This window comes from Typopeltis vanoorti, chromosome 10 (genome assembly GCF_054136105.1).
Source record: "Typopeltis vanoorti isolate ZY-2024b chromosome 10, IOZ_Tvanoo_1.0, whole genome shotgun sequence".
Classification (NCBI taxonomy): Eukaryota; Metazoa; Arthropoda; class Arachnida; order Uropygi; family Thelyphonidae; genus Typopeltis; species Typopeltis vanoorti.
In genome coordinates, this window is record NC_143558.1 from 28,800,584 (window position 1) to 28,815,710 (window position 15,127).

The 15,127-nt window shown below is 35.5% G+C and overlaps 1 protein-coding gene across 1 annotated transcript in view; it reads left to right on the forward strand.

The window, feature by feature from the left end:
- Positions 1 to 15,127, forward strand: part of LOC150102277 (ionotropic receptor 40a-like) — a 96,363-nt gene that overhangs the window by 42,446 nt on the left and 38,790 nt on the right. Inside the window, exons 11-13 of the mRNA XM_090399549.1 lie at positions 91 to 235; positions 1,852 to 2,069; positions 6,662 to 6,921. Of these exons, the coding sequence (XP_090255675.1) occupies positions 91 to 235; positions 1,852 to 2,069; positions 6,662 to 6,921 (623 nt within the window). The remainder of the gene's footprint in view (positions 1 to 90; positions 236 to 1,851; positions 2,070 to 6,661; positions 6,922 to 15,127) is intronic.

A 15,127-nucleotide genomic window follows, 5' to 3' on the forward strand; every position in this document is an offset into this window, starting at 1 on the left:
AAAATTAAGAACCTCAAAGTAAAATATTAGTCGTGAATTATTGGCAGTTATTTCTAATACAGTGAGATTGTCTAATGCTTACTTCTGCAGATCTGGATTTCCTTACTGGTTTCTGTTGCGACTATTGGCTGGATCCTCACCAAAATTGGAACTATGGCTTCAAGCTTTATTCACATTAGTCCTCCAACAGCATCCCAAATATACTGGAAAATATTTGGGTCTTTAACGTCCAAAGGTAGGTTCACCCAGCAGTTTTCATCTGTGAGAAAGTATGACAATATTCGTACTTTTACGTTACTTAATAGGTTTGTATGAAAGGCTGTTTTCTTTACAATGCATGAACAGCTTTTAGCATTAGTTGTGGCATCATTAAATCACAACCATGCCACGTAAGGTACTTATAACACTGAAAAATGTTAATAACTTGTAATGATCTAATTATCATAATGAAAGATACCTTATTAAGATACGTTTTATCTTAACACCTTATATTATCTTAAGAAGATGTAGGACTTCCTTTCGCTGCGATGACTGGGGCCATCCTACGGTATGTCCTTTCTACAAGCGTACGATAGAGACCAATGGGAATTTTTGGACTGTATTCGTACTGTATTCATGCAATGAAGTCCTGAACTGATCTCCTTTGACCTCACCGGTTGCTCCAGTTCAGCCCAAAGATGTTCATTGCAAAGTCCACAATGTTCAGATATCTCTTGGAGTTCGATGTTCGTGGTACCACAGATCCAAGGCCTTACCAAGAAAAAACAGGACCATACTATCACACAGCCACCTGCAAATTTCAAAATATCATACTTGGGTTATGCATTCGGTAAGAGACATTTACCGGACATTAGCCACAGTTACACTTGTCTGTCTGCTCTCTAGTGATAGTAGCATGATTCGTGCTCCTTAAAACAGTTTTTCCAAGTCTCCACGACCCACTATGCCTGCTCTTTGCACCACTGAACATGATGATGCATGTTGATTCAGGTAATGTGGGGCCTGAATATTGCTGTCCTAGCATGGAAACCCCTGTTCTGTGAGCCTCCGTTCTGAATGTTTTTGTGCATATTTGAGTTCTAGTGGATGCCCGTAACTCCGTATTAAAGATGTCAGCCAAAGAATGGGGATTTTTACATATTATCCTTCGTAGCACGCTACTGTCACTTTCGGTGAGTGTCGTCCACTGTGTGTATTACTTGTACTTCTCTCCTGAGCTAACATCTCGAATGGTATCACTGATTGTTCACCTATTCACCTACAATGTCCCAATCTGTAAACATTTTGCCGAACAGATAGGCTTGTTACATGGCATCCTGTCACAATCCCTCTTTCAAACTCCGTTGTGATTGTTGAGCGCAACCTACAAAACAGGTTCACAATAAATAAATAATCACATGGAACGTTAGCTGAATTTGTAAAATATTTATCAAAAAATTAAAATGGGGTACCTATTACTTGAATCTTCTATTCGCAAAATCAAAGAATCTTTTCCTTGTAAGTGTTAGAATATTATAAAATAAATTACAATTATTGTTGTTATTATTGATATTCTGTTAAATATTTGGTAACATCTAAAGAAGTACTCAAAAATATGTCCAGGTGATCTTTCTCATGTACAGATATTTTTACTGATATACCAATGGGACAACACGGATCTAAAATGTAGTCTCTTGCCATATACATTTTCGAATACAAGTTTACTTCCTCCTAAAATCAGTAGGATTTTTTAAAAGGAAGTTCTGAAAGAATAAATAGGATTAAATTTAACAATTAATTTTAAACGGAATTAATTAATTTTATCCATTGTAATTTTAATAGTTAGTTTCTGAATTTTTCTTCATTTCTTAGATACAGGAACCCGTGTACCTTCTACGCTATCTTTCCAGCTTGCTGATGGCGTTTGGTGTCTGTGCATATTCATCTTAATGGTAAGCTACAGCTCAACACTGACATCTTTTCTGATGGTTCCTGAAATGGAAAGGCCTGTAAAAACGCTGGAAGAGTTAGAGAAGCTCGTGTCAAAAGGGAAATATTCCTGCGGGAGGTTGTTTTGGGTGACATTTGAAGTAAGAAAATTTTGAAAATATTCGTTAGTTATTCGTTACCTGTGCACTTCTAAACTAAAACATTTTAAAATAATTTTATGAAAAGACAAATTTTATATAAAATATATTTTAAATTTATATCTAATAATGGCATAATTTACTAAATTTACATTTTAATTTCAAAATTGTTCCAACACCTTTTACTTATGTGCATTCTATAAAAATGAATAACGGGAGTTGATAGTTTTTTTTTTAATCCGTGTGATTGTTGGGATAAGAATAACACCAATGTAGCTCATGCATGTCGTAAGAGGCGACTAAAATGGATGGGTATCTTGGGAGGGTAATGGATGGCAATGCTGTAGCCAATGAAGTTCTAACTGAGGCTCGGCTATTGCTGTTACCCTCCTGTCATGATCAGAGCTTTATATATATATATATATATATATATATATATATATATATATATATATATATATATATATATATATATATATATATATATATATATATATATATATATATATAGCTCAATAACACCCTATCCTTACATTGTCCTCTGCAGGTAATGGGAAATATGAAAAGCATACTTGCTTCGCCCATCTGGCCAGTCCTTTTAAGGACTTTACAATTTTTTTTTGTAAGGTTGTTAATGCTAGACATAGTGTAATATCTATTAATTAATTATTCATTTTAATTTGTAATGTCGACTTACGCTATTTTGTTTTCTAGTTACTGTTATTTCCAATGAATCCCCTCCCCCCACACTTATATTGATATCTACGTCTGCTTGAGCTTATGTTTAATTCCTTCAGAGACGGTAACCTCTATCTTTGTCTAAAATGTTCTAATCTTAAAATTCTGATACTGGAAATTGACCTTAGTCCGCTCGTAATCAGCTTAACTTACTTCCACCTCTGAACTTCATAAGATATATGTGCTATTGTCGTAAAATAAGGGAAAATCCTCAATTTAGATTGTTATTGCTCATGTTTAATAGTCCTTGAAAAATTTATATTAGTTAACGACTGCGCCCTCAAGGACTAGGTAAAATTTATATTCTTTACAAACATGAGAATTTTTCTGCTAAGCACATATAATAATACTTTGTTCATTAATCTCAATGAACTCTGAATTGCACAGTCGTGGCCATTACTTTACCTTGGTCACACAGGCCCGATTGGTTTTTGTGAGATAGTGCATTGGTTAACAAGGATCAGGCAAGCCATTTACAAAACAAAACATGTTTATTTTAACTAAGACAAATATTTTACAAACAGCAATGGGCATATCACGTGCTTAAATCACAATTTATAAAGTAAAGCTACTCACCTGAGACATTAAAGAAGGAAATCTACACACTCAACTTCTTTATCACATGAAAGGTCCTTATCCAGTAAAGCCTTGCATACAATTTTATAAAAATTAAGACGAATTGTATGTAATACTTTCTATGCGTTAACACAAGCAATATAGAAACTTATACCATTCATTTATACAGGCTAACGCTTGTCTCCCACCCTCTGGCTTGGCAAAGAGGGCCTGCTGAGGGAGCCTCTCTTGTGGCATTCTGAACAGGTGCCCGTACCAACGTAACTGTGATCTCTCAACACGGAGAAGCAGCGGTTGAGTATCGAGGGTTTCCCGAATTGCAGACTTTTATCCCATTTCAAGCCGCTTGGATTCTCATTTCAGCCGCTTGGATTCGTGTCCGCATTCTTTCGGTCGTTACCCAACTCTCATGACAATAGGTGAGGATGGAGACACAGACTGTATTGAAGACGGCCAGCTTTGCCTTCTGGCTTAACTCCCGCTTCAATACTACCGGACGGCCAAGCTCCCGCAATATTGCACTTGCTAAGCCAATTCGAGTATCTAGCTCTACGGCCCATTTTCCATCATTCGTGAATATGGACCCAAGGTGTTTAAACTTCTCCACCTGCATCATTGGGACTACACTTACATGTAGAGTGCACTGGTATGGTTGTCTCGAGACCACAAATGCTTCAATTTTGTCCAACTGATCTTCATTCCGGCGTCTACACAAACAGCTACAAACCTATCCGGGGTCCGCTGGAGGTCATCTGTGGAAGAGCTAAGCAGAACTAGGTCATCTGCAAAAAGCAGACGTCCAATGCTACATCGGCTGTGCCTATCAATCCAGTCCATAAATATTATGAAAAGGAGGGGTGACAGAACACACCCTTGGCGGAGGCCAACAGAGATTTTGTGCTGTTTACCCTGACACAAAACTCTGGGCATTCATACAGGGACTTAATGGCAGCTAATAATTGGCCATCCACTCAATACCCCTGTACTACTTGACAAAGCTTATCTCGAGGAACCAGGTCATATGCCTTCTCCAAGTCCACAAAACATGTGAAGACATTCTTGGAATATTCCCAAGATTTCTCAAAGACTTGCCTTAAAGTGAAGATTTGGTCAGTTGTGCTTCTACCAGGATGAGACCTTTGACTCAACAATGCTCCTGCATCGTCTTTCCAAGCAAGTAGCATACACCTTCCCAGGCAGGCTGAGCAGAGAGATGCCACGATAGTTACTGCAATCCTTCTGGTCTCCCTTCTTGAAGACTGGTATTATTATGCCTGTCTGCCATTGCTTTGGTGCTCGCCCAGATATCCAAGCAGCCTGACACACTCGAATCAGCCAGAGAACACCGTCTCGATTTAAGGCTTTTAGCATTTCGAGCCGAATTTCTTCATCACCAACAGCGTTGCCCGATTTTATTGCTAAATGGAGCTCTTCTACTGTGAGACTAGGCATTGACCCGATCTGCACCTCTTGGATGTCCACAACTGCTGGGCCACCTGGGTTAAGAAGGCTCTCAAAGTATTCCCTCCATCTGTGGAGGATGTCCTTCTCGGTTCTTAAAAGTGCACCATCAGAGGCCTTAATTGCCCTTGCTGTGCACGATTTCCTGCTTCGAAGGCGGCGGATGGTCTGTCAGAATACTTTGTTTGCATTTGCATAGGATGAGTCTAATCTTTCTCCAAAGGATTTCCAACCCTTCTGCTTTGCTGTCTTTACTGCCTCAGCAGCAGCTTTTCGTGCCTCAGCATACCGCAAACACATCTCAGGTGACCTGACCTTAAGCCATGTTAGGTAGGACTCCTTTTTTGCTCGGACCGTTTTTTGGACTTCTTGGTTCCACCAAGGTGTCCTTTTCTCACTGCCCGTTGCCAAACCTAGCCACTTTCTGCCACAGCACGAGAGTGCAGAGGCAAAGACAGCTGTTCTGAACAGCTTCCACTCCTCCTCAACATCTGTTGTATGCTTGGGAATCTCTTGGAACCTGGAGGAAATGTCATCTGCAAAATTCTTCCTCACATCCTCATTTTCCAATGTCTCCCATTTCACGCGGTAGAGCTGCTTACGCCTACCAACGTTGATGGTAGCATCTGGTTTCTGAAGCCGTACAGTTCACACAACAAGGTGGTGGTCAGTTGACAGTTCTGCCCCTCTTCTGACACTCTTTTTTTTTCGAATTAAAGTATAAGATGTTTATAATTTTCTTTTAAAATTATTATTTTTGATAATTGCAAATATAAAAATACACCTTTTATAAAAACAAAATAAATTGAAATTTCAACGCGTGGTGAACTCACTTGTGTTAGAAGGTTTCTAGAAGAGGAGAAGAATTCCAACGATTCCACCCTGGGAGGGTAATGGATGGCAATGCTCTAGATGAAGCCAATGAAGTTCTAACTGAAGCTCGGCTATTGCTGTTACCCCCTGCCATGATCAGAGCTTTGTATAGCTCAATAACACCTTATCTTTACACTATCGTCTACAGATAACGGGGAATAAGAAAAGCATTCTTGCTTCGCCCTTTTAAGCTAGTACTTTAAGGATTTGCGTTGGAAGTTACTGTAAATATGAAAAGATTCAAAATCACTGCAACACGAATCCTGTAATTAAAAACTGTAATGTAATATGTACTCGCTTTGTTTAGGTATCTCAGGTGTTCTATCCGGTTTATTCTAATTCTTGGTCTTAGTTCAGAATTTGTGATATGATCTCTATGGTATTTTCAGGAGCACCATATTTCAAATTTCAGCAACCTCTTTTCATCTTCTTTTAACAGTCCAAGTTTCACTTCCATATAGAAGAAAGCAATTAACTAGTGTATCAATAAGACGTACTATGTTTGTAATTATTTGTTCATGGTGGTTCTAAGTTTCAAAATGCTCAACTTCTTGTACAGACGTATCCTCGAGTACGATTGTTTCAGTTCCTTATTGGTTAGAACTACAGATATTCGTCTTTGGTTGTGGATGCTTATGGCTAAGCCAGGAATATCTCCTGAAATCTTATAACTGGGTTTCTATAATTAATTGCCATTCAGAAACAATTTAAAATAACTTGTTAAATAATATATTCTGTACTGATATTCCTCATGTTCAAGGCTGCCTATTTAAATCTATCTGGAGACATTCATTCTTTTTTTTCGAATAATTCGAATAGCATCTATCGAAAATTCAGAAATACTTCCTCCTCAATAAATTGCGATTTAATTTAGTGAAACTAAAATTTGTTTTTTTCCTTCTTGAGAATTTAGTTTTGAAATAATAAGAGTCATTTGTCACTTTCAGGGCTTCAATAATAAACTGATTGCAAATCTCGAAAATTTCATCAAGACTCATCCATCTAACATCGTAAAACGACCAAGAGATGGTTTGGAACTTGCACTGAAGAAAGATTTTGCTTTTCTTTTCGCTAAAAATGACCTACGGGCAGTGGGTTACGAATTCGGTCCAAATATGTTTTATATATCAGATGATGCAATCTATACTCTCTTCATATGTGTCACAACCAGAAAGGATTATCCTATGAGAGATCAAATAGACAACGTGTAAGTAATAGGTATTTCAAATGATTAATGATACAATTTTTTCATTTTATATTAAATATTTTTTATTATATATATATAAAATAAGTGTAACATTATTGTTTAAATTGAATTTAATTACAATTTACATATACTTTAATATAAAGAAAGAAATAATCAAATTTCAACTTACACCATATTTTTAAATATTACTCAGGAGCTCTTAATCATAATATGAATGTTCCATGAAAGTTATTTACCAGAAATGTCTTGAAGCATAGAAACAGCGAGAGATAAATGGAAAAATATAAAATAAATAAAACAAATATAAAATAAAAATTGGTCTGATTTCTAATCGATAGAAAGCCAATGGTAATCGTTAGAAAAATCGAGAATGTTGTATTAAATGGTTCTTTTAGAATTAGATGCTAAATTGTCTTCGTCTTACTCGTACATCTGCCGCTAACTCTCTTAAACTTGTTCAGCTGGATACACTCATTACTTCCACTGGAAAATTGATTTACTTATCCAATGATCTGTATTCTTTACAGTTCACAAAGTTAACTTTCACGAATAAATCCTTCATCCTCTTCCCACCTTCCATATAAAGAAACGTTTCGTCTGCCAACATGCCATAACACCCTTGCAGAAGGTTACGGACCTAAATCATAACAAACTCTTTCTCCTGTTAGCAGTTTATGCAGTCCATTTACTCTCAACCTGTCTACTTTCCATAATCAATATCATCTCTGTCATTCTTCTCTGCAGCCTTTCCACAGATTCTTTATCCCTCCCAAACCCAAGAGACCAAATCTGCGAACAGTAACCGAAGTGCGATTGTATGAATGCCTTATAAAGAGCAAAAGACTTTCCTGACATGTCGATGTCAGTTTCGCTCTACCAAGGAGTATCAACATCGAGATTTGGTTATCACAGCAAAACGTAATCGACGCATCACGGCAGGTCAGCTGCATTCAAGCACATTTAGTACGCGGATATCTCGACCAACTGTAGCAGGACATCTGCAACAACGACTACGTCTCTTATGCCGGAAAGCCTGTAGTCTACGTCCCTTTATCTACAGCTCATCGTGGAACACGTTTGTGGTGTTGTTGTATCCATACAAATTGGACAAGACACTAATGGAATAATGTACATTGGCACTGCTGGGGTCATGGCGTGGGGAGGCATTACGTTTATTGGATTTACCGAGCTACAAGTGCTGGAAAATGGAACTGTGACTAGTGAACGATATTGCAACGAAGTTCTTCAACGTCATATTCGATTGTTCCGTGGTGCTGTAGCCGAAGAGTTCATTTTTATGGATGGCAATGCCGCATCACATCGTACACGAGCAGTGGAGATACTTCTGGAGACCAAGTGGCCAGCACGCACCCCAGATCTCATCCTATAGTTTGGGACGCAATAAGGAGAGGCATTGCTGTTCGAAATTCTCCTCCAGGAAACTGGAGTGAATTTTTTTTTCCTCCAGTTTTTTTTTCCCCGCCTCGGACCTCTGCTTGTAACGCTACAAACACTGAACGCTGAGAAATATCTGAACATTCTGAACAATGCAATGCTTCCTACTTTGTTGCGTTTCTACGTAAATGCCCATTGAATCTTTCAGCAAGACAATGCACCACGCCATAAGGCTGCTGCATTAACTGCATAGTTGCGGAAATGAATCTCATCACATTTGACTGGCCTCCACAGCGTCCTGAACATTGAACATCTGTGGGATGAACTGGAGAGTGAGGTCCAGGGACGTCCCACCCACAACAGTCCAGGATCTTGACCTCATTACATGCCTACAGGAAGAATGGTCTAAAGTTCCCATTGAGCGCTATCATACTCTTATGGAAAATATGGCCCGTAGGCTGGGTCATAGTCATTGCCGCGAAAGGAGGTTCTACATCTTATATATGATTCCTATATAATGCAATTACAAGTTTTTATGCAACTGTGTATCAATATTATTTAGTAATAAGAAGTCGTTGAAATGAGTATATTTTATTATTATTATTATGTGACACCTCCCGGGAATCCAAAGACTCGTCTAGGGAGAATGTGCCAACAGCATCGAACGATTGATACCCTTCCAACTATTAACCGCGCTCAAACTTGCTTAACTTTTTAAGTGAGCCATTAGTTATGAGGCTCTACCAATAGCAGAGGCTCTAATCAATCAACCAACCCTTGCTGGCATATGATCGCAGATTATGTACCGTAATGGATGCATCTTTTGGATTATCCTATTTTCTATCTGTTTACGAAACAGGTGGAAAATACTGTCTATAGAAGAATATTTCTGGATTATCTGCATTTGAACCTAACTATGGCATTAATATTAATGTACTATAGAGTAAGCAATCTTTCATGCGTGGGATTCACATCGAAACGTTATTTCAATTTGCGTTGAACTTATTCTAGTCGTTAAGAGAAGTAAATGCGGATATAATTTAAAATTTCCTAATTCTAATTTAAGTAATATTTCACTATAAACATTTAAAAAATTTAAATAGACGTTTTTTCTTTTTTTCTTTTAATAAATTTAAAAACTTAAATTTATTTAAAAAAAAAACGTTTAGTAAATACACCTTTTATTCTTTTAAAGTCTATTCTATTAACACCGCAGCAGTCAAAAACGTCAGTGGAGTTTTGTTTTTGTGTGTTGCAAAAATGATCAATTTCTTCAATCTTTCTCTAATTACAGCAATTTTTCAAGCAAAGAACGAGATTAAGGAACATACAGGCAGAAAATCACTGATGTCGAAGGTGGTTAATGATGCTGAACTCTCCATAACCTGGCAATTAGAGTCATGGATTCGTCACAAAAAAAAATGTTTTCCGACGAACTTGGGTTCACATATATTGAACAAAATATCAGCACATGTAATATTGAAGTTTTAAGATAATACAATAAAACTGAACGTACAATCTAGAAAAAAAAAATTCGATTTAATGAGGTCGTGCCTAACAGTTTGATAAGAGAAATCAGCGATAAATCAATATATAATCTTTAGAGAAACTAAAAAAAAACATATCAAAATGACATTACTAATTATGGTTTTCTGAACATAGAAACGTCAGCTGTCCAATGCGAAACTATCAACCAAGAGTGAAAGAGATATCGAGCTTGAGATAAGTAGTAGGAGACACTAAATAAATGTTCGCATAGCATCAGTTTCTGTGAAAGGAAAGCTCGCATAGCTCAGCCACCACCCATGATATTCAAGTGACCAAACCACATTGATATAAAGAACTTCAAGACGATAAAGTGTTAGAGGTCTAGGGCGTGGAGAACTCTGATATATACTTTTCCTTATATGGAAGATATTCATGTGTGCAATTTGGTTGGAAAGCTGATATTAATGCAACAGATCTGTATAACACTATGATTCCTACATTTTGACAAGTTATAATTGATCTGTATTATTCAGCTGGTGAGATTTATAAAACTGAACGTATTCGAAAGTTCAGAAAGGCATTCGAGCATTTATAAAAATAAATGCTCGAATGCCTTTTATTCGTAAAGAAGTAGACAAATCTCTTTTAATCGTAAAATGCTCGATACTGGTCCCTCCAATCTTCAAAAAAGTTAGACGACTACCTTTCTCTACACTTCAGTCATCACTGATAGTGAGCTCAAAGCTATCAATGATTCAGAGCTTACAGGGGGAGAGAGCGAGCGAGCAGAAAAGTGCATCTATCTCATGGTTCTAAATTTTGTCATATATATATATATATATATATATTATACCCGAAATAATGTGAGTTATAGAGTCTTTTTTTAAATTGCTGGTTAAAAAGTAGACTTTCTGAGAGAAAGCTCTAGATGAGAAACAGGCCAAAGTGAAGAAAGGCTTAGAAAATCGTTCTAGGTCTTTCTCACGACAAGAAACGTACATATAAGTCTTTCTTGTATCAAATATTCAGTTTAGAAAAAGCGTTTTTTTTTTAAATTTAATAACTTTTGAATAATTTAATATGTCAAATATAATATAACATAATATATTATAATACGAAATTTGAGTGTGTTTCAAATGTTATTTATTGCTGTAGGATTACGAGGATTATGGAATCAGGTATTCTCGACAAGTGGCTTTTCGATATTTTCTACATCATGAAACGGAAACATTCTCAGAGTTTATTAAACGGCGAGAAAGAAATTACTCTGAAAGAAGTGGAAACTTCCTTTTTTCTGCTATTGGGAGGTTATGTAATCGCTACGACTGTTTTGATTTATGAAAAAATGAAAACCGAGTTTCGAAAACAAAAATCACGTAGAAATCGTCCTTTTTTACAGGAGCATAAAAGGCTATTTCATCGAAGAGAATATTGAGCCACAGGATAAGAAAATTGTCATTTTAATTCTATTGATGTTTATTCAATTATGATTTTTATTCAATTATATATTTAATTTTTCCCTCTTCGACTAACTTTGAAATCCTCCTTCCTTCATGGTAGTAGATCTTTACATTTGCATGATATTTTAATTTATTAATCTATTTTATTTCATTTTTTTGCAGGTGTCTTTAGTCATTGTTAGCGCAAAATTCAATGTCATTATTTATTACATAAGAATTCAGCACTGTAATTTTGTATTATTTGTATACTAAGAAAATTCTAGAATTCTGTATAGTTTGCTTCAATTTCATTTAATTTACTGCAACATCTCCGAATCCAAAATAAACATTGTCAACCATCAGATTTCTTTTGTTTATTTGATGATTAATTTCTTTCTACTTTGTATTCTAACATAGCGAGATCGAACATGATTGTTAGCTTAAATCGATCAAGTCCAAAATGTTTCATTTTAATTACTAAAGTTACACAGCTTCAATTTCGCAAATGTAAAATATTATATATCTATAAATAATGTTATTTGCACTAGTAAAAAAAGCGAAAATAGGGTATAGATTTTTTGCTTTTGAGTACTGCTAAACAACGCAACCCAGACGCCGAAGGTTAAATTCTCATAAACTCTTTGGTAAATTTCTAAACTTTTACATTTGGTTATAAAATATGGATGGATCTATAATATCCTCTGTAATAATAAGGTTAATTTTAATATTATTTATTTTAATAAAAGTAACGATTAAATTTTATTTCTATATCGGACAGATAAAAGAGACTTTTTTGGGTGTGGGGGGGGGGATATTTTATACAAGTCATTTTAAGAAAATTGTCTGCTACCGATTAAATTTTTTGATGGTTATTATTTATCAGATGAAAACAACCTGAAATAAGTAATTTTATTTACCACTTTTCACATAATTTAAAATTATCTTTGGGTGCCTTTTTTACATAGTATTAAAAAATCTTGATTTTAATTTGCTCCAAGATTGGGGACGTGACTGAGCTATGGGTTTGAGATTAAAGTTACAGCATGTATGTTGAGGTTAAGGTTATTAGTGTATGTGTTTGAGATTAATGATTACTGAGAATTGAAAAGGAAAAGAAGTTCTGCGCGTAAGATTTCTGGTAAATATTAAGTCTAGAAATGTTTCAAAATGATTTTATTAAAAAAAAAATAAAGTCACTGGATTCAACTTCTGTTCATTTACACTTCCACTTTTCTTCATCGACTATATGCTCGAATAATTCTTTATTTGAAAATATATAACGTTTCTAGCATTGGATTAAATTCTTTATGGGATAAGGAAATGGATATTCATTTAATTTAAGTTAGTGTATTTAATGCTTATGCTAAAACATCTGAATAGGAGATATTTTACCAAGTGAGATAACGCGAATTAAAATTTGAAGGATGTATTATGTCTCAAAAATCGAAGAACGCATGTTATTATTATTTAAGATGGAAAATTCGATCTATGGATGTCCAAATAAAAGAAATGAGAGGTAAAAACACATCAGAATTTGATCTTGGTAGTACTGAATATCAGCGATCTGGTTTGTTTGTCCAGTACATTTACGACTATCTTTGGATTTCATTATAAAACAGATCGAAGTAGCTTATTTAGGTTTCTCTTAAGAGGGCTGTATGATCAGCAAGATTATGATTAAATAGATCGGTTTCATTTGGAGAAAATATTTGCTTGCGTGAGTGTCCACAACAGTTACTGAATACGACATAATCAACTCCGCGCATTTCAAATGTATTTTCCTCGTGTTATGACTCCTAACTGGGACAAAGAACCAAGTTAGTGCCCACTAAGTGATGTGCTCAATATTTGAGATATGATTTTAGAACTCAACATCCTCAAGGAAATGAATCATCAATAAGTTCTTGAAAATGCAGCACAGTTACATTTGTGATTAAACAGAGACTTCAGCTATGTCATTAAAAGACAGAAACGTAATGGGGATAGAACGAACAAAACAATAACATAAAATGAATGAAAGGGATAGGAGTGTGTGCTCTTTACGATTGCGCATACCCCCTTTGGGAAAGTAATGGATTCTAATAATAACTGGGTTTGAATGAGAATGAAACCAAACGTTACAAAAGTGGTATTTTTTTAACGGTCTGAGGCCAGCAGTATAATAAGTATACTAAAAAGAAATCTAGGAACAATTTCAACAGGCAACAAACACCGAAATAAATGATTCAGTACCTACATTTAAAATAAAAAATGTACATTATTAGTAGCAGTTCAAAATGAGATATTTAAACATTGACATTCAGATTAGGGCGATTATAAAGATGAGACCCGTAAACAGACTACAATTTTTTGTTTGTTTTCATATCCATTCTTGTTTCAAGCAGGGGGTTCGGTTCTTATACGCTCACCCTGAAGACGGAATGAGATGTTCATCATCGTCATCATGTCTTTCAAGGATTTAGGCCTTGAGTAGCCTTAGAAGTCATAATTGAATCTCTTTATATAAATAAATGACGGATTCATAAGTGTTTTCATATTAAATACTTTATTTTTCCTTACGTAATTTTACATGTATAGACTATTATTCGCTACACTGTGCTGGTTATATGAAACTACTGCAAAGGCGATGGGATCGTGGTTTAAGTAAATGGAAGCACAAAGATTAGAAAGGCCACTATGTAGTCGCCGACATCTATACAATCTTCAGAAAAAGTTGAAATTGTTGTTTGAGGAAGCGAGTAACTTTATTTAACATAACTACCATTTTTGGTGTAGAAATAGTCAAAATGGCACCATAACTATTGGTTATCAATATTTAAGTGGGACGCTACACAGTGTATTTTCATTTATATTCGTTGGTTAATGCTGAACCAAGAATCCTTGGATTTCGTAATTATAATTCTAGGATTCTTTGTCTGCAAATTGCACATGTTCCTGACCGGTTTGTAGAACGAACTACCTGAGTTTGCTGTAGGAAAAACAAACACTTCCACCTCCGTATGAGACCGGTTACCTTCTTCTAGTTTGAGAAGTCACGCTAAAGGTTCCTCGCATCCCTGACGGGATTCCAACCCAGGTCGTTTCCAATCAAAGGATTCCGTCTGTACAGACGAAGCCACGGAGGCTCACCATTTTTTGTTTATCCTTCTGATTTTAATATTTGTCAATATATTTTGTTTTGTTTATATGTTATATATTTTGTTATATATATATATATTTTGTTAAGATGAATGTAGGCACTGTTCATTATTTCGTGTGCAAAATGTACATAAAAGAGTCTCACTTTATTCAAGAATCTTTATTTAGTTATTTTTCAATGAAAGTTCCTTTCTCACTAATATAGAATCTTGATAAATGCAGATAAAATATTACGTGAAGTATTAACTAGCATTTTTTATTTTCCAAGAAATTAACTTAATGATTAAAGCTTAACTTCAATTAAAATCGATAAAAAAATATTAGGAATGAAATCTATATATTCATTTACAAATTATATACACAGTTGCGTATACAAGTTACTATACTCATTTGGAATCTATCGAACAGTCTGGAAGCAGCTTTTATACGTCCTGTTCCTAAAAAAAGGGAAATTAAAGTCAGCCTTCAAGCTGCTCCCATTGAGCCCACCTCAGCGGTCTCTATAATAATGGAAAAAGATTATTAATGGCTAGCTATTTCGTTGCTTGAAAACCAACGCATTAATTAGTGATCTCCCACAGAGAATCCACCACACCAGATCTTAAATCTAATCATACTCCCCTATGGACAAAAACCATGCACATGTTTGGAAAAACCCACGTGGTTGCTCTTAATATCGCAAAGACACGTAATTGGTCGAGCATTGAGGCATTCCTAACAAGCTACTATCTTATGGTGTTCCTCCT